This window comes from Phaethon aethereus (genome assembly GCF_964289735.1).
Source record: "Phaethon aethereus genome assembly, chromosome: 3".
Taxonomy (NCBI): Eukaryota; Metazoa; Chordata; class Aves; order Phaethontiformes; family Phaethontidae; genus Phaethon; species Phaethon aethereus.
In genome coordinates this window covers 86,297,338-86,318,749 of record NC_138576.1, presented here as the reverse complement: position 1 = coordinate 86,318,749, position 21,412 = coordinate 86,297,338, and the positions used below count along the sequence as shown (strand labels likewise).

Genomic DNA, 21,412 nt, shown 5'->3' with positions numbered 1-21,412 from the left:
CTGTATTTGCCCGCAAAATAGATCTGGATTTAATGTACTTGCTGAACACAGAATAGTTATTGCACTTGTTAACATTCTCATTGCATTATCAATACCCAAAATGATACTCTTCCATAGCTTAATGAATGTAAGCTTATCTTCATTGGAAAAAAAAAGCAGCTAGGAACTGCCCGTAGCTTGAAGAAAATCGTATGTATGAGTTGCACTCAAACAAATCTAAAGGGAAAACTCAACAGAAAATCCAAAATTCAGCTCTCTCAAACTCCCTACAATACTGTAGAGGAAAAAAAAAAACCAAACAAACCCGAAAAACAAAACAACACAAAAAAATGTTGGTAATCTATTAAAATGGCCCAAAACAACCCTTCAGGAAATGGATCATATAATGTAGTTTATATAATCTTTGTGTCTTGATAAGTAAGAAATAAACTGATCAATAGCACTGGTTATAGCTATCATTCATACAAGGTTTCCTTGCACGTGTTTCTTCTCTTTGGCTGACCCTTCTGGATGGCAGGTAACTCAATTAATTAAGTATGGCAGCAGCTCTCATCCTTTTGCTGGGCCACATGTTCGGGAGTGTCACACAGCTAGATAGCATTATGTGCAGAATTTCTGAATCTATTGGGCATGTATGCTGATATATCCGTGTTTGACATATGCCAGAAGTATGGGGTTTATTGGCATGACTTAACAACTGCTAAAATATTGTTATCCAGGACACTAAAGACAAAAAAACAGCAGCTCATATAGTGGAAAATTATCTAGATGCATGCATTTTGATAGAGTTTTTTAATTCTTTAAAGAATGCCATTCAGCCAAGCTGCCAGATCAAATTAGTCCATGAGAAGACACAGGGTCAAGACAGCTATTACTTAGTTATGCTTAGTGTTGTTGCTAGAAACTTCACTCAGTATTCACACAATCTTGCAAACCCTGCATGTCTCTATGACCATCAGTTGGCCGTCAGCCTCAAAGAACAGCAATTCAGTTTTCCATAGTTCAATACCCAGTATCAGCCCAAGAAAGCAACCATGATACCTGTACATTACAGGTATGCAGTAGGTCCTGTGTGAAGCTGGTAGTGCACCTTACCAAATGGGAAATATGGGTTTCAATTCAATTCAAAGTGAAAACATACCTGAGAGAGATGGTCTAAAAATTGATAACTTCAGAGAAAGGATCAAGTGGATCCTCATATTAGTACTGTTATTACTATTTAGAAAACCAAAGAGCAGAAAGAATGCAAGTCTCTCATTTTTACTTTTTATGATGGACAGTAATAATGATACTTACTGAAACTCAGTTATTAAGTTTGGCTTTTGAATCTACCACAAAATTTTGCAGGAATAGTGATTTCAGTATACACGTATTTCCAACAGTGAAAACTGATACACAATTGGATAGCCTGTGCCACAGAACGTGCAACTGATATATTGTTGTACATAATGCTAAATTTAAGTACCCTGCATGCTAAAATCGTCACCACTCCCTTTAAACCAGCATTTAATCATAACTCTGTACTCCTCTCTTCATTTTATACAATGAATTTTCCTGACAGGAAAAGAAAGTTTAAAAAGTTTAATTTGCGTGTTCATAGAAGTATTTCTTTGCCTCCCAGTTCTCACCTTCCCACAATCAACTACCACTCTTTAAAGACAAACACACATATGCATACACATTAATACTATTTGAAGTTTTACCTTGTCACCATTTCTTTCTCTTTATTAGAGGCATGGCCTCCACTGCTGAGAGGCCTACTTGCTGCAGATAAGAAATACAGGCGATGATTTTTAAAATACTGATCAATCAAAGGGAGCACAACCTGAAATCACATCAGAAAGAAGTGGTTATCTCCAGGCTTTCTTTATTATGTTCTGTATTATTCTTTGTAAGTCACAACTAAAGGTGGCAGATTTCAAATGTGTTTTCTGTTTTAAAATCTCTATGTATTTTTTTCTTTAATGTCTATTCCTCTTTAAATGCACTTAGTATTCAAGGTACTTAAAATGTCATCAGGAAAGGCAGCAGAAAAAAAATTTACATTATCTCTGGAACTTGATCTGTGAGGGTTTTTTAGGAGGAATACAAAGCAGAAAGTATAATTTCATTTTATCTCACAATTACTGCTGTTCACGACTTTTACATGTAGGTTTTAGAAAAATTCACCTATAACTGTCAGCATACTAATGGCACTTAATTCTAGATGTTATCAAATAAAACTTCCAAAACTTCCTCATTAATTCAGTTAAGGGCTTGTCCACAGAAGTTTTCCTGTTTACTTCATGTGGTGACCATTATTCAGTGCCTACTGCAGATGTCAGCCAGAAGATCCAAAATAAAAGCCAATAAGAAAATCTGAAATTGCTTCCTTTTTGGAGCATGGTTCAAAAGAAGGTAGAATGTTACCTTCCGAGTCAATGAATTTGGCAAATTGTACCACATGGAAGTACTTCAAGGTATCAAGATTACAATTTACTGCAAGGATTATCAGGGTTAGAAAATGCTGCAAATAGCTACCTTTGCTTATCCACTAAGGAATTCAAAAGGCACTTTGAATATGCAAACACCATACAAGCTTTTCTATGCAAAAGGCGTAAGCAGATTTTCTTAATTTATAACGTGTAAAATGTTGCCACAAAAAGGACAATTGGGCTGACAGGAATCTCATTAGTTTTGGAAGGGGAAGTGCAAAGCCCTGCATCTGATGAAGAATAATCCCAGGTACCAGTACACACTGAGGGCTGACCAGCTGGAAAGCAGCTTTGCAGAGAAGGACCAGGGGTTGTCAGTGGACAGCAAACTGACCATGAGCCAACAATGTACCCTCTCTGCAAAGGCAGCCAACAGCATCCTGGGTTGCATTAGACAGAATGTTGTCAGCAGGCCCAAGGAGGTAATTCTTCCTCTCTACTCAGCACTGATGAGGCCACATCTGAAGTGCTGTGTCTGGTTCTGGGCTCCCCAGTACCAGATAAACACAGACATACCGGAGAGCGAGTTCAGTGAAGGGCCACAAAGATGATAAGGGAAGTAGGGGATCTTTCAAATGAGGAGAGATTGAGGGAGATGGGACTCTAGCTTGGAGAAGAGAAGGCTCAGGGAGGGTATCATCAATGTGCGTAAATATCTGAAGAGAGAGTGTAAAGAAGATGGAGCCAGGTTCTTTTCAGCTGTGCCCCATGACAGGCCAGAGGCAATGGGCACAAAGTGAAACACAGTAGGTTTCCTCTAACCATCAGGAAACACTTTTTTTACTGTGAGGGTAACTGAGCACTGGCACAGGCTGCCCAGCAAAATTGCGGAGTCTCCACCTTTGGAGATATTCAAAAGCCACCTGGACACAGTCCTGGGCAACCTGCTCTAGGTGACACTGCTTGAGCAGTGAAGTTGGTCTAGGTGACCTCCAGAGGACCTTTCCAACCTCAGCCATTCTGCGATTTTGTGATGGGGACATCAGCATGGTTTTAAAACACGGAAAGAAAGAAAGAAGTTGACACTGAAAGATACATAGCTGTGTTAATTCCAATAACTATTGATCAAATTTATCTGCCTAAAGATTGTAAAAGCTAAAAATCTTCAGAATTAGACTAAGCCAGTAAACAGAGTATGTAGGGAGGTTATAAATAACATCATATGATTAGTTGCATATCATGAAGCAAGGAAATAATGAGAATAAGAATATAGTCCTGTATTTTTTTTCAATTCTATACTTCATCCTACAGTATTTTCAAGCTATTTTTATTGCCACTGGTTTTAATGAATAAAATAATGAATTTAACACAGAAAAGTGCAGCCAGAACAACAATAATCTTGTTCACTAACAAATACTTTCTCTCTTCAACTACTTATTACATTGACAAAGAATAAGCAAAGATATACTGTACTTTTGCAAAAAACTTGATTTCTTGTTCATATGGGAAGTGTTCTCCTTTGCCTCTGCTGCCACCATCTGCAGAGAGAAGAAAATTAAGCTCACTGTCATATATCCTAATTACAGTCTATTCTGTGTTGTTCTTAGAAAGTGTACACTATAAACAAATAATACTGGTCATCCTTAGATGTAGAGTTAAGACACCACAAACAGTATGCACACTAGTTAAAGTGGCCTTTTATGACTACCTCATGAGAAGAAAAGTTACAGCAAATAAAATGTGTAAAGAATAACTGCCCAAATCTTGATAAAAGTGTAGACATCTCATAGTCTAAAGAGATAGGGATATTTTTGTGAGATAAAAATCTGGTCCTGTGTTTATATTTTTCTAGTTATTGGTGATCATTTGGAAGCCTGAACTCAGATTCTAATGGAACACCTTTCTCCAGTCATTCTCAGGAGAAACAGAATTACCAAATTTTTACTACTTACTTGTGAACTTTGTCTAAAGAACAACGTTAATGGTTAGAACTACCCAGCTGAAATTAAAAGTGCTTCAATTTCCCTATTATTATAAAAGTCAACTATCCTTTACATATCAGACATAACCTGATACAGCTCCCAGAGTCCTTTATTTATTTTACGATATACTTTATTTATTATCTTCTTTTTACTAATCCATTGAGGGACATGAATGGTATTTGTTCCACCAGTGTTTCCAGTGTTTCAGTATTTATTCATTATCATTCTTGCAACTATGCCAAATCTACATAATTAAGTAGAATGAAGCCACGGCAATCAGGCATTAGCAGCAGAAGTAACCCAATGAGTTATCAAGGCCAGACTTTTGGTACTGTAAGTAACCATGGCATATAATAATTCATAAATTTCATAATCTCCACTTTAAAACTAGATAGGCTTTTGGATGAGTTTTGACTTATTCAATCTCCTTGGTGTTCCTACCATTAATACTCTCAATTACAGTCTCTATGCCTAGACATGAGGCACAGTATATGATATGTGGCATTGCACCTCCCATGGTCACACAGAAGCTGCATCTCACCAGGTTTTTCGGCTTTTACTGCTCATATAAGAAGCTGACTTGGGTCACCAAACTCCTATATATGTTTTATGTTTAACAAAAGCAGATCAAGTTCAATTCTTTCCTTCATAGCACTGTTGACAAAACACATGCTGGGTGTTTGTGAAATAACATTCCCATTGTGGGAGTCTGTTAAAGAGGTTTCTCTACTCAACTTCCTCTTGCAGAGAAAATTTCAGAATGGTACAAATGGCTGGTTTAATTTGCTCTGTGAAAAAGGGATTACATGTGAATAGTAAAAATTAATGTGCACATGTCAGAAATTATTAATTTGTGCATAAATACAAGGGGGGCAGCTAGTTTTCTTTTTCAAAGAATCAAAGTCAAATTTTGGCTGAACACTTTTCATCTCATGAATGAATATGGGAAACTGGAACAAATATGGGAAACCGGAACAAATAGGCAAGCAACATAATTTTACAAAATTCATCATCTTCATCAAGTATAGGAAACTAGAGGGAAAACTAGTCTTTTTTTTTTTTTTTCTAGTTTCTTTTATAATCTCAAACATCTTGGTTAATAATTCTTAAGCAAATGCACAAGGATTACTCTACCAAACTCCAGAATGTACTGATGGGCTTCATCCACATATCTTATAAGTTGCTGAAGAAAACTGTAGGCAAAACGTTTCTCAATGGAAGGTGTGTCTAATTCCAGATCCTTAAGTCCTCTGTAAAATGAAGCAAGTCAATTTTCACACATTCAAAAGGACTCAAAGCAGTCTTATCTCTCCATGTAGTCTGATGTCAATTTCTCTAGTAATGATTAAACTGTTTATGAACATAAGAATTGTTCTGTGTTTGAAGTAAATAGTACTCTTATGCTTATTTAGGTTTTGAGCAATTTGTTAAGATACAACACAGATTTCCCAGGTAGGTTACAGGAAAATGAGACTAGTCAATCAGATTAATCCAGTATCATTCTAATTTCTTTCCCTTACTTGTAAGGCATTACCGTCTTAGATTTCCCTCCAGGAATTGATTCTTGGGTGAGAGCATTTTGAAACTTCCAAAATACTTTGATTTAAACAATCAAACCAGAAATAAATCTAGTCTCCCTCATCATGCCTTCTCCCCAAAAGTCTGCATGTAATGGAAGAACTTTAAACAGCTATGTAGCATTTGTGAAAAATCTGGGGGAAACCAAAACAAAGTGATGGAATTGCAGTTTACCTTTTCCAGTATGTTCCATCATAGTTACTAGTCTGATATGAAAAGTGTATCTTCATTTAACAACTATGAATCTGCAGAGTAGTTCCATGATGTGGGATGATGTCTGCTAGCAACAAGCGAGCAATGACATAAGTCTTGATTCTGCAGGATCAGGACTTTTATGACAGAACATAGAGAAACCATGCTTAACCAGCAACAGAATCAGTCATCCCACTGTCAGAGGCACCAAGTACATTAGTACTCAGTTATTTTGCAAGTTAAAAAAGTACACCTACTGAACATAACTGCCTGTGTAGTGCACATTTCTGCTTTAAATGAGAACATTACTGATGGTAGGGTTCAGTTTCAGAAAAAGAGATTCTGTTTCAAAACAGCTTTGTCAGCTGATACTTGCAAGGGTACAATAGTGTCTGCTTCATTAAGGTTACCTGATCAAGAAACTTCTCAGCATAAAAGCAGGTAATAAGAGGGAAGCCATAAACAAGAACACATAGAGGTGCAAACGCAGTAGACAAGGGATAAAGGAGACAATGCCAGAGACCAAAAGTCTCCATTTACTAATTCATGGGCCATTAACAAAATTCAGGCACAGTTTTGGAGATGTTCACCTGGATTTTTTAACTCCTAAGCGGAGGGAACATGAGGAACATAAGGATTTGGAATATTCAAGGCAGGTCAGTGGAACGACACAAACTAATGATGAAATGTGCAGGGAAGGAGGATCAAGGAAGAGCAAAAGGGGAGAAAAGACAAAAAAGGGCACAAAAGGGGCCAGTCACATGTAAACCATGGCCTGTCAATACAGTTGTCTGAGCGAGCCCTGCACCTCACCACTAGTCTGTCCTATCTTCCTATTAAATCCTTTCTTAACGATCTCTCCACGTAACCTCACTCACTATCCCATGTGTATGTGTGTGTTTTGAAGAGTAAGTGCCAGCTACTGGCAAGACCAACGTGACTGGGTACTGGGCCAGCAATTGGCGTCAGACTTGGGGTGTAGCTGCTCCAGCAACAGAAGTGAATGAGGGTCTTGGCATCAGTAGCTGGAGATGCCACAGCTTTTAGGAACATCTCTATGCGTCCTACAGACTTTGAGCCCAGAGTGGCAGCTACTGCAGGGGACTGGCGTGAGTGGATTTGGTGCTAGCAATTGGGAGTCAGATAGTGGCGGAGGGGGGGTAAGGCACCCCTGGTCTGCGGTGTCTGCAACTGGAGCAAGTGGGAGTCCCAGCTGCCAGCCACTGGCGTGGGAATGCTGTGTGTCCCAAAAAACAGCTAATGTCGGGGGGAAGTGTCAGTAAGGCAAGTGAGGGGCTCAGCACCAGCAGGTGAAGTGGGACCATGGGTCACAAACCATGTGCCTGCATACCATGTGCTTGGCAGGGGGCAAGTGTTTGCATCTTCCCTAAACCCGGCATGCTTGATGGTGCACTAGACTAGAATGGTCACTGTTAAATGAAAGACTGGAAAGAAATGTGTGCAAGGCATATGTAGCAGCAAGTCAAGTGGTAAGCAAACCAAAACCAATCATGAATCAGGTGCTTGTTTGTTTAGACAGCACAATGATCACAGAAGCAGTACATAGACTGAGTTTAACTTCATTGAAAGACCTGCATTTGACTAGCACAGTAGGATGTAGATGCGGCAGGAACTATTTACTAGACGATAGGTGTGTCCAAGATAACGATTATTTTACCATCCTTCTTAGCCTTCCACTCCTCCAAAAACCAAAAGCCACTTTTCACTTGTGTTTGACAGAAATAAAATGGATTAGTCAAAAAGAAATGTGTAATCTTGAACAGAGCTGAGGAGTCTTTTGTCATTTTGACAGGGGATGAGAAAAGAAACCTTTGCTGACTGACATCCTTCTTTATACATCCTACTCCATTGAAGGGAAGTAAATTGAATTACTCCAGCTACCCTGAAAGACTTTACCTAAAATTATTAGATTGGGGATGGGACTCTATAAAATGGTCTGAATTTCATATGTGATATAAAAGAATTAGGCAGATTTTAAGTAAATGTGCTAGGTTAATTAATTCACAATGATTACTTAAATCCATCTCTGTGACTGTTTCATTCACTTACTAATGTTTAAGGCATACATATCTCAGATACGCTTTCAGCCTTTCATAGTGACTCACATTTCCTAAGCCACACTGATCAGGCAGACAAGCCTCCAATTTAATTAAAATTTTATTCACGCTGCATTTAGTAGGTAAATATGTCATATTAAAACCAAAAGGAATTATGCATGTTATTCTGCAGATAATAGCATGTATACATCCTGAATTATGAATCTTCTGTTGATTACTGTATTTATTAACTGATATTACATTTACACTTTGGATTGTTTAAAAAAAAAGCTTTTTAAAATTATCACTTTTCACTTTTAAAATATTATAACAACACTACAAATTAACTCAGTTGAAAGAAATGAGTAGTAGATTTTAGAAGTAAAGCTGTCTGACTTATCAAAGCAATTGCCTAGAAAGTCCTATAGAGAGGTGTGTGTACTTGACCTTGAATGAAGACTTAATAATTCTATCACTTGTAGAAAATTAACAGGTTTACTAACAGTTGGCTGTATGGAGACACACCAGAAAGAAAAAGCATGCTGCAACATTGAGAGAAGTGGCAGAAGACATGCAAAGATTCTGGAGAACACTGCTTGTGCCTTCCAAAAACCCTGCTACTAACTCTGTAATCCATTTCTTCCTTACAATGTTCTATATGAAAGAGCTCATCCTTACTCCCAGGTATGGAAACCTAAAAATTACTATAGATTTTCCTTTTAAGTTAAAAAAAAAGAGAGATTAAAAAAAGCCTACTAAGGAGTATTAGAAACCTTCTGTGACACTACTACCGAACAGAGAATTACCTGGAGACAACATATCCATTAATCTGTAGAAATTTCAAAATATCCTGTGCTTTTTCCCTGTCCTTGGCTTTTTCTTTGGCTGTGAGTGTATCATAAGGAACAAGAAGAGGATGGTTGCCTCCTCCTACTATGGAACATCAAGAGAATTAAAAAGCAGTTAAAGAGTTATCTGTTGACATGGTAAGTCCCAGTATGTAAAAGCACTGTCATAATAACACATAGCATGTTATAATAAAATCTAGACTGAAATGAAAATAATGCTGTTTCTTTACACAAACCTAAAAAATATTCAGATAGGAACTTTAGATGTGGCTGCAAACATAGTTCTGACATACTCAGTTGCTGCAAATACCAGGTAAATATGTTAAACTTACTGCTAAAGCTCTTAAAGAAGAAAAAAAGTGCTTAACTGTTACGAACGTGTATTATAATTACAATTTAATTTAATGAAACTGAAAATATTTCCATAAATAACACATCATTTCATAAGAAAACCAAGATATAAACAAATATATAAACATATACAGAGTCCTGCTTTTAAACATTCTGATGATAGCAAAAAGGGTTCATGGAGTTTAGCAAGATATACACATATCTAAAAATATATGAAAGTGATACACTTCTACTTTATAGTAATAAAGACAGAAAATTAGAGTATATTCTTCAAATGTGGCTCGGACGACTGTCCAATCTGATCAAACGAATGCTGCCAAAACAGAAGTAAACAGAATAAACTGCATTTGTATTGCTTTCGAATAGCTGATGTATTGATACCTCTCTGAATGTAGCTAGTTAATTTGGAAAGAAAATAAAATAGCTATTGTTAATATAAATATCTGCATAAAAAGCAACATTCTTAGGATTTCACTTTCTAAAATCACCATCCTATAGCAGAACACAATCAATTCCTATGATAACTGCTACGAAACCCCGGGAAATTGTAAGGCTAATTCAAATTTATCTCAGAAAAAATACTACAGCAAAGGTCTAGTAATAATATTTAAAAAAAGGAACACTTTCCCTCTAGAAAACATTGGAGACATATCCTTAGGTGATTTTGTAAGCCACATATTCTAAAGTTTTCCATTAGTTCTGCCTGAATCTGTTTAAGTACATGCAAAATGGTAACCTCGTGGGCAAGTCTGATGGGTTTTTTTCTTTGTTTGGTTTGGGTTTTTTTGGGAAGTACAGCATTTAACATGGGGATGATTGGGCTTTATTCTATTGTCACAAATGTGATCTAATTCCACCTTATTACAGCTGAAGACAGACATGCAAAACCACATGTAAGCATAGTAAGCATACATACCCTATCTAAGTCATTAAGACTATAATAGATCATTCAATTATAATTAATACACGCAAAGTGTTCAATGAAGGGGAATGACACTTGGCAATTTTCAGGTGGCTAACATATTGTGTATGTGAAAAGCCTTAAATGAAAAAAAGGAGCATTCTATATCTGAAGTCCACATCACTGTTCTGTTCTTTACACATGTATAACACTCTTTACACATGTATTACACTCTTGTCCAGCTGGGGGAATTCAACCACACTAACATCTGCTGGAAAAGTAGCACGGTGAGCTCTAGGCAATCCAGCAGACTCCTGGAATACATTAAGGATAACTTCGTAACCTAGGTAATAGACAGCCGTACTTTACCTTTTCATAAATCCTTAACTACTGTACCTTAGCTGGAAGCTTACAACTAACAAAAAAAGCAAGTATATAATTACAAAAAAAAAAAAAAAAAAGCCAGGGTTGTTTTTTTTGTCAGATAAGACAAAACCCTAGCTTCAGTCATTTACAAATGAGAACTTGCTGTTTCTCCAAATATTGTTTCCTCCATGTGCAAATATAAAGTTATCTGCAGAAAAAAAAATATTAGCTTTAACACAAATAAAGAAATTTTAACATAAAGGAAAAACAGGTAGTTACACAATACATGAGAAAATTTGACATTTAGGTAAGCAGAGATCCTGAAGCACATGCAATTTTTATGTGGAAGCAAGAATCTGCTCTAGGTTTATCCACTTGTCAATTCAATACATCATATGTGCAGTTCTTAGTAAACACCCTTTTAGATCTACCTGCAACAAAAGAATTAATACAAATGAAATCAGAGCCCACTGGGCAATAGTCTGAAAGATTAATGCTAGAAGAAAAATGTATTAATGTAGCTTAGATTTATTAACAAGCTTTGACTTCTCTTCCTTTGATATATTTGAATTGATAAACTACTTCAACAGCAACTGTTACACTCAGTACTATTAAAATCTTCCAGACACTAAAAATCACAAAATATTTAATTAAGAATAGACACTTTTACTGTTACTTTTTTTCCCCCCCAATCTGTTTTCTCAAATACATCGCCTAAGTTAGTCATAGAGAACTCAAAATACTATAAATACCTATAGTTAATATTACCTTTTGCTTCAAGCTCCATTTTCTTTTTCTTTGCCCATATGTTATGGTAGTTTTCAGCCATCATCTCAGCCATAGCCTTAGGAAAATGGAGAGCTTAGTGATACGTCTTGCAATGGTTAACCCCCAAGAAGGACAATTTTCTGGTTGATATTAAATAGTAAGTTTTGTTTCCTGGGAGGTTCAATACAATTACACTGCAATGGTTCACTAAAAACAAGAGTTTTTATTGAAAAATTATGATACAGAATTTGGGTAGGATGGGTATATGTATAGAAATTAGGAATCTGGTGCTGAAGAGAAACTAGTTAATACAAGAAAGGAGGAACCACAAAGAAGAGTATAGCCTGGAAATAGTATAGGGTCATCAGCCCAGGACTTGATTCTCAAAATGCCAGCAAGAATCCCTTGAAGGTCCTGGTAAGAGAAGCAAAGAACAGCAAGCCTGAGGACTGAATCAAGATTGTTCCTGCTGGCTGCAGCAAACTGACTATAAACCTATATAGCCTGATCGAGGTGGATATTCATCTGTGTGAGCACACTGTTAAAAGCACCAACCTTTTTACTAGGGACTCAATTTCAGCATTAAATTCTCCTCCAGTGTGCACAACAGATAAGTAAATTCTTATTACATAACTCCTTCAGCTGGTAAACTAGAACCTAGACCTCAAACTAAGCAAAACACAGACAAGCTCTCCAGTCTCTAACTAGTCAGAACTACTATTCCAACAACTTTTTAAACCCATTTCTGAATACCAATGTCTTTATTTGGGAGAATACTCATGAATTCAGAAAACAACTTGAAACTTTTTGGCTATATCTTGTTTGTCTATAGGACAATTTGTTTCATAAACAAATCTGCAGTGGATACATTATTACACATATCTCCCCTGTATAGCAGATGCCTTCCATCATGCACACTCTGGTCCTGGTGTTTTGTTAATCCAGATTAGGACCTTGGAAGAATGTAGTGTAGTCTGGGTTTTCTTTCCTCAGAAAGCAGTGTGCTATGAAAATGGTCTCAGAGCAAGACCTAGCTACTCATGGAGCCAGGATGTGACCAGGTGACCACTTAAGACCAAAACAAGAAGTATTTCCCAGACTTACAGTTTTAGACATGGTCATGATCCCTGCTAGCACAGTATATGCACAGGATGACGCAAGCATTAAGTAGCATCAATTCTTATGTTGCTTGTTAAAAAACCCCAAACAACTTCATTCAAAACAACTAACTTTTCCCAGCAATTAAAATAAGGTTGAAGAATCTAACACTGAACTCCAACTTCAAAGATATTAAACATTTAAAAAGTCCAAAATTACATATAGGTCATTTTTAAAACTCAGATCTCATTATTACCTAACCTGTTTGGTTATTTCCTGAATGACAGTATCAGGACAATTAATACCTGAAATTGCATTTGAATTAAATTTGCTTAGCTTTTAAATAACAGGTTTTGAAGCTGGTTTCAAAGAAGACATCTCTTCATAATTAGGACAAATGAATCATAAAGCCAACCAGCTCTGCTTTATAGCTGAGGGCTACAAAGGAAATAAATTAATGACAAATGTTAGAGGGTATAGCATAAAAGAATAAACAAGGGAGTAATAGAAGTTCTAATGCCATTTCTTTTCTGTTTTGTGACAGGCTGGTTACTTTTCTATTGGTTTGGTTTACTGCATCACAATACTAAGATGATGTTCACATCAAGAGTTGTCTCATGAGCATTAAACAAAGTCTTCACAGTCTTTTGACTACGCTGAGTCTACACAAATGTTAAATGATGTAATTATAATGAAGCTGTTCCACCAGTTTAAGTTAAGAGTGCAATGACAGAAGTAGTGTTAATGAATTATTAATTTTATTAACCCTTTGGAATGTATTGGCAATCTACTGAATTTTTTAACTCAAGTATGATAGTTAATTGGCAGCAAATTCTTATTGTAAACCTAGTCAGCAATCTGCAATAGTTAGAAATATAAAACTGGAAACTATGCTAACTAATTTAAAACTATCCAATATATGTTTACATAATATTGTAACTATGCTCACAGTAAATTAATAGACTGTAAAAACTAGCACCATACTCCAAACACAATGAAAAAAACCCTTTCTAAAGACAGAAACATCATTTATCAACTAAAAAATATTATTCCAAACAACAGCAATCTACCGATAGATCTGTCAAAATCCTACCCCCAATTTATTCATTCTCTAGTCTCATAATATGTGTTGTAACAATGGTTCCTGATTCTTATCTCATAGAAAAAAGAGCAATGACAAAATGTTTTGGGAAGATGGTGGAGGAATGAATGATAAACACAAAAAAGCTGATGCTGCAAGCTCTCCTAAACAGGATTCTCTTCAAAATGACAGATGTTCACAGAGAGACCATAGAAAATCAATCCAGGACTAAAATAAACTTTGAAGCTTTTCAACATGAACCATGTTTTTTAAAGCAACAGAGAATCAAAAAGCAATGATGAAAAAGACAAAAAACAAACTCAAAATCAAAGCATATCAAAGAAAGTAATACAAGGCACCAAATTTGTTTAAAATAAACTATAAGAAAAGAAAAAATTAAATTGTGAAAAAAGGGTAGGTATATTAAACATTTCTGACTTACATGTAAGTCTCTGGAGAGGGTGACATTGCTCATGTCAATTGCTCGAGGAGTGTAACCATGCGCTGTATCTACAGAGATCTGAATGACAAACGTGCAAAACAGTGGAATTATACAGACATTTGATATGAAGAAGTTAACATTAACAAAATACTGAAAGTAATGAAGGAACTTAAGGAAAAAGTCACTTGTGTATCTCTAGAGAGCAAAAGGAAGCTAAGTATCCCAACTGAAGTTTACCACTTTTGATGTATTTTAAGTGAGATTTAGGCAAAGGTCTACATATTTTGTTCCCAAAAATCCCTCTCATTCAAATACAAATTTCACTTGAACTCATTTAAGATTTGAACTCATTGTGGATAATGCTGTACTGAAGTTATGATTAAATTTCTGGGTTTTCTAGAGATTTTTTTTCTCAGCAGGTGAAATCTCAGACAATCTAATTTAAGGCAAATTCAGGCAAAAATCAAACTTTGAATTTGGCTTTTCAACCCTATTTCTACATGTAGGAATAGAATCTACTAAATACATATTTTTTCCTTCTGTTTCTCCTCCCCACTCAGAAAATATCACCATTTTGTCATTCTTTCTACTGCCTAAATTTGTCACAGGTTTGCTCGTTACATTGACACAAATGTTCAAAGGAGAAATAATGATGGAGATTCCCTGGGTGGCCACTGATGCAAGAAATGCAGCTAGAAATTCACAGAATCATTAAGGCTGGAAAAGACCTTTAAGATCATCAAGCCCAGCCATCAACTCAACACCACCATGCCCACTAAACCATGTCCCACAGTGCCACGTCTACACGTTTTTTGAATACTTCCAGTGATGGTGAATCCACCACCTCCCTGGGCAGCCAGTTCCAGTGCTTGACCACTCTCTCAGTAAATAATTTTTTCCTAATATCTAGTCTAAACCTCCCCTGGCGCAACTTGTGGCCGTTTCCTCTCGTCCTATTGCTACTTACTTGGGAGAAGAGACCAACACCCACCTCACCACAACCCCCTTTCAGGTAGTTGTAGAGAGCGAGAAGGTCTCTCCTCAGCCTCCTTTCCTCCAGGCTAAACAACCCCAGTTCCCTCAGCCGCTCCTCATAAGACTTGTTCTCCAGACCCTTCACCAGCTTCATTGCCCTTCTGTGAACATGCTCCAGTAACTCAATGTCTTTCTTGTAGTGAGGGGCCCAAAACTGAACACAGGATTCGAGGTGTGGCCTCACCAGGGCCGAGTACAGGGGCACCATCACTTCCCCCGTCCTGCTGGCCACACTATTTCTGATACAGGCCAGGACGCTGTTGGCCTTCTTGGCCACCTGGGCACACTGCCAGCCCATATTCAGCCAGCTGTCGACCAGCACCCCCAGATTTTTGCTCTCCAGCCACTCCACCCCAAGCCTGTAGCATTGCATGGGGTTGTGGTGACCAAAGCGCAGGACCTGGCACTTGGCCCTATTAAACCTCATACACCTGACCTCAGCCCATCGATCCAGCCTGTCTAGATCCCTCTGCAGAGCCTTCCCACCAACACTCCCACCCAACTTGGTGTCATCTGCAAACTTACTGAGGCAGCACTCGATCCCCTCATCCAGATCATCAATAAAGATATTAAACAAGACCAGCCCCAAAACTGAACCCTGGGGAACACCGCTTGTAACCTGCCACCAACTGGATTTAACTCCGTTCACCACAACTCTGTGGGCTCAGCTGTCCAGCCAGTGAAGAGTACACCTTTCTAAGCCATGAGCCACCAGTTATTCCAGGGGAAGGCTGTGGGACATGCTGTCAAAGGCTTTACTAAAGTCCGGGTAGACAACTAGAGCATTGCTGGGCTTTTGTGTATGGAGTCTGCTGTAACAGATAAAACTCATGTCCCCCACAGGTACATCTTCCTTTAGAAAGAACAATGTCCAGAATTTTGTTTCCACGTCTGATACTATTTTCATATGCATATATATGAGTATGTACAAGGCCTAGAAGTTCAAAGGCCTCCTTTCAAACAGCAGGTATTGTTAATAGAGAATAACACAAAGCAGCACGCAGTAAATAAATACTGATAAAGTATTGTTTTCTAAAGCAAACAATGCAAACATTGTTACATTAACATGAAGATACTGATTAAATATACTTAAAATTTCTCAGCTGAACACAGAAAAATGCTATTGTGTGTACGTGTGTGTAATGACAACACAACACATTTAAACACAGGATGAGTATTAATATGATAGTGTACTCAAATAAAGCTGTAAAGCTATTCATTCTTAATGAGCTCCTCATGCTTATAAAGTATATACAAATATCTTTGTCAGTATATATTCTTTGGGGCTGGTATTATAAAAACACAAAAATTGGGAAATTTGGAATCAAGAATTTTGGAAGGCAATTATAGTGTACAAACTATAATGTGTAGTTTAGCATAAGTGCTAAATCAAATCACTTGATATACACTTTCTAGTGCCTATAGAGAGTAGAGAGGCAGGTTCAATTGCTCTTTTTTAACAGGCATATCACCACTCACACATGTAAACACTGCAGAGCTGAGTGGAGAGAAGAGGGAAAGATTTTTCCCCTCCATTTTATTTCCCCAATTGGTTTGGCTCCATGTGTGTCTGTTTGAATCAGAGAGAAAGATTTTCTCCCCTCCCCAGTTTAATTGCAAAGTGTATGGAGCTCTAAGAAAATACAGTGCCAGTATTTCTCTACTTTATCCTTACAGTATTTTGATTTAAGAAGGCTAAAGGAAAAAAAACAATCTTCCACATTTTCAGAATTTTGTCTGTAGGTGTAAACTTTATGCTGCATTAACATTGATATTTGTATTAACTTTCCTTAAAAAAAGAAATAAAAATAATTTTTATATGTACCTTTATTTATTTCTTTACATGTTTAAAGGCATCCATAGCCACCAAATTCCAAAAAAACCCAGACTAAAATCGTATTAATACTCACTTTTAATGTGTAATCACCTACTGATGTAAATAATTCCTCTAATTAATGTAGTTAACTTTAAATCAAGAGAACAAATACATTCCTATTTCAGTCTTGTTCAGTTTTTTTGGAAATGTTTATTAACATATTACTTTGGACCAGGGAAAGAAAGTTTCAGCTTCAGTGAATAGGTACCCAAACGAATCTTCAGAGTTGTACAACTGCTTGTGAAAAATGCTTTCACATATTTTTACGGTACAGGTTTATTTCATCACTTGTAGAATCAAAGATTGGACAGCAGATTTCACATGCCTTTTATTAAAGTAAGTTTTTAATAAAATGTCTCACTTGACTGGTTTGAGATATGCGACGCGTCCGATTATACAGTGCCATGGAATCTCCCTCCCGTGTTCTTTCAATTCTCCATCCCCATGCCAGCATAGTTTTTAGTGATTCTTTGATTGGCCATCGATAAATTTCTTTCTCCTAGAAAAATGCACATGCAATAATGGTTTTGCTTATTATGTGGCTGTACAGAGCAAAAAATAACTATTGGGCTTCTGCCTAGTTATACCAAGATTCAAAGAAATGTACTGAAATCAGCCCTTATTGCTCAGTGATACTGCAAAGCAGCAAATAAATCATGTAAGATATTTAAAAGTTTATTTATCATTTCGGAGGTGGGCAGAAGAATTCTAGCTGTGCAGGAAGCTGATGATCACAGGGATAACCGTGTTAACGGTGTGCTCAGATATGAACTCAAAGGTGGAGCAGTAATTATCAGGAGTAATGCAGTGTTTCGTCTGCTACATGATACAAACCAACATAATCACAGAATCATAAAAAAGGTCTGTGTTGCATGGACCTCTGGACATCATCTGGCTCAACCTTCTGTTGAGGTCAGATAAGCTAATCTAACTGGGCTATCAGTGGTAATAAAGATTAGGTTATTTAGGGCTGGTCACATTATGCCTTGAATATTTGCAGTACAGGTGATTTCAACACTTCTCTGGACAACCTATTTGAATGTTTAAGTTGTCAAGATAAGAAGGACTTCCAGGAAGCATTTCTGCTGAATCAACTTCACAGAATCACAGAATCATTAAGGTTAGAAAAGACCTTCAAGATCATCAAGTCCAACCATCAACCCAACACCACCATGCCCACTAAACCATGTCCCACAGTGCCACGTCTACACGTTTTTTGAATATTTCCAGTGATGGTGAATCCACCACCTCCCTGGGCAGCCTGTTCCAATGCCTGACCACTCTCTCAGTAAATAATTTTTTCCTAATATCTAGTCTAAACCTCCCCTGGCGCAACTTGTGGCCGTTTTCTCTCGTCCTATTGCTACTTACTTGGGAGAAGAGACCAACACCCACCTCACCACAACCCCCTTTCAGGTAGTTGTAGAAAGTGATAAGGTCTCCCCTCAGCCTCCTCTTCTCCAGACTAAACAACCCCAGTTCCCTCAGCTGCTCCTCATAAGACTTGTGCTCCAGACCCTCACTTATACCCATTGCCTCTTGTCATGTCACTGTGGACCTCTGTGAATCCCTGTGAAGAGAATACATCCATCTTCTTTATAACTAGCATTTAGGTACTGGGAAACTGAGATTATATCCCCATTAGCTTTCTCTTCTCTAAGCTGAACAAACCCAATTCCTTCAGCCTTACTTCATTTATCAAGTTCTCCAGCCTTCTAATCATCTTGGTGGCCCTCTGCTGGAGACCAGACAAAGCCTAAACCTAAGTCTTCACTAAGCAAGTAGGCATTCCTGTATGACCTTACCGTAAAAATATACTGGCAATATGACACTTCAGTTTCACCATAAGTTATGCTGTGTAAATTCAGCCATGAATATGTTGAATGGCCTATTTATCGTAAAATAAACCCTTCTATGTCTTTTTGATATTTTGAGGAAGGCAGAGATCACACATTAGCTGATGTACTCTAAATAAATTTTTAAAATGTAATGTAAATATAAGTTGATGTTTTCACAGTGAATGAATAAATCTTTCACTCAACCTGGATCAAGAATGAACAAATTCGTTACCTTTTCAGATAGCAACTTATATTGTTTCATTAATGGTTGCACTTTTCCAGATTCAGAATACGTTTCACCATATGTCCATCCATTGGCAAACTGAAAACATTAATAATTAATAATGGGGAAAAGCAAAAAATTATGAAAAATCCTATTTTTATTGGTACAAAGGAACTGAAAAATGCTTCTGCATTGCTGTTCTTAAAATCTTCTTTCTACTGTTTTCTCAACCAACATTTATATTATCTATGCATAATGAAATTAATTATGTAGCCTGCCATCTTTTTGAAAATTAATGATTACACAAAGCTAACATTTCAATACATTTTTCTTTTAAATAATTATATAGAGCAGAATACTGAGCTACAGTTGAGGAACTATTTTTAATACTGGGCACAAACTGTACAAAGGAAAAAAAACCTTAAAGAGTTTTTTCCGTTAAAAATTTGAAATTTCAAGTCAATACAATTCTTAAACAATTAGTAAGTATATTTACTCAAAAGTGAACAATAAAAATAATGAAATGATGAAACTGTATTTGAAATACACATGTGCACTTCCAGAACTTTCCCTCAAATGCATTTCAAGAAAATATCGTTTATATCTTACCTACATACCAACTTGTAGCATTATGAAAAATAATAATATTCAGAGTAAAATATTTTAAAGATTAAATTAACTGAAATAAAAATTCTGATTTTGCTTTAACAGGAATATAGATTTTACCTTTTCCATTGACCATTTGTCATGAGAGTGTTCTGCATATTTGTTGATGAAATATTCTAGCTTTTCAGGTATTGTAATGCTGAAAGTGAAGAGAAAAATAGCCATTATATCACACATGCGAAAATGCGAATGCTTTTATTTTGAAGAAAATGTTCAAACAAATAATTAGTTGTGCATCCATTCAAAGCATCTTACTCTGCTCTGTTTCCTCACATGCAGGTTGCTCCAAGCCCCAGTTAAATCAAAGCAAGAAGCTGAGTTATTTAATGGCCAATTAATGAGAACCACAGCTGTTGTGGGAACTTTACTTCTTCCACACACATGTGCAGGGAAAAAATCAATAATGATACTGAGCATTAATGTTTTTTGTCACATATTTCTATTACTAACATTAATTTTCTTAAGATTAAAGATGTAACTATGACCCACAGTTTCAGAAATATGGGGGTAACTTATTGCATGTCTGTTACAAACTTAGTGTGGTAACAGTCCTTTTTGAAACACATCATCTATTTTATACAGTAATATAAATTTTATTATATGCTTGAAGCACTATGACTTAATGACAACTCAAAAGTTATATGCTCAAGGCTTTATTTTCCAACACCCCAATGAATATTAAAAACATTAAAAGCCTTATTAAAAATAGAAAAAACCCCAAATAAATACACTATCTTTTCAACCTATGTACAGGACAGTGCAGAAGTTAAGGTTTCTTAAGCAGTAAAGGAGAAGTAGCTATCCTTAACTGTCAAACAGGCGCTACAGACAGAATCCTCTTCCAAAAATAATGTATCAAATATCAGTATTTTTCTGCATGTGCATTCCTACCAATGAAAGGGAATAATTGCTTCTTGATCACTTATGAAATAGCAAAATCTTCCCTTCTACGACAAAGAATTTTGGCAGCAAAAGTGTTACAGTGCCATCTACTGCAAAGTAGAAGAGTCTGGTTTTTAATCTTCAGACATAGGGTGGGGAAAAAGCAGAAATATCAAACAAAATTATGTCAGAGTAATGGTCTGCAAGAGCCTAACCACACACAAAGGCCAGAAAATATTCATCCAGCATGGTCATTCAGTTTTTTATTGTTTGGAAGTGTGATGTTCAAGAGGAACTCTACTAATAGTAACTACTTTGAATAATTTCAGAAATGCAAAGAATTGGCAAGTACAATAAGCTTCATATAAATCAGTCTAGGACTAGCAAGCAATGTGATGCAGGATTTGCATGTTAAAAGGATATAGGATAGGTTGGAAGAGACACTGATAAAAGTAGTGCATCACAGAACTGTTAGACTCCTATGGCAACAAAGTGACTGATGATTTAGCTAATGTTAAGTAACATTTTCTGAGTTTCTCAAATATATCCTGGCTATCTACAATTTTCCTCTGAAATAACACCAGATAAAGTCATCTTCAATTAGTTAAATGATAGCATAATATCCTTACTAAATTTTGTTAAATCTTCATGTATCTTAAATACATCTTAGACAACTTAATGGTCACTGATGTGATTTCTACACTGCAGTCTAGATTATTTTACTACTATATTTTGATGTGCACACGTGACGGATGCACTTGACCCCTTAACCAAACTAGCAGTAGTTTGGTACCGGCTCCAAAGGTGGTAAAGG

General features: G+C 36.6%; 1 protein-coding gene across 1 annotated transcript in view; it reads right to left on the bottom strand.

Annotated features, from left to right (window-relative positions):
* RYR2 (ryanodine receptor 2) overlaps window positions 1–21,412 on the bottom strand; it is a gene marked incomplete at both ends in the record, with an annotated part of 428,112 nt that overhangs the window by 101,367 nt on the left and 305,333 nt on the right. Inside the window, 9 exons of the mRNA XM_081998040.1 lie at window positions 1,704–1,825; window positions 3,888–3,952; window positions 5,531–5,646; window positions 9,030–9,153; window positions 11,458–11,533; window positions 14,079–14,156; window positions 17,351–17,488; window positions 19,060–19,149; window positions 19,777–19,855. Of these exons, the coding sequence (XP_081854166.1) occupies window positions 1,704–1,825; window positions 3,888–3,952; window positions 5,531–5,646; window positions 9,030–9,153; window positions 11,458–11,533; window positions 14,079–14,156; window positions 17,351–17,488; window positions 19,060–19,149; window positions 19,777–19,855 (888 nt within the window). The remainder of the gene's footprint in view (window positions 1–1,703; window positions 1,826–3,887; window positions 3,953–5,530; window positions 5,647–9,029; window positions 9,154–11,457; window positions 11,534–14,078; window positions 14,157–17,350; window positions 17,489–19,059; window positions 19,150–19,776; window positions 19,856–21,412) is intronic.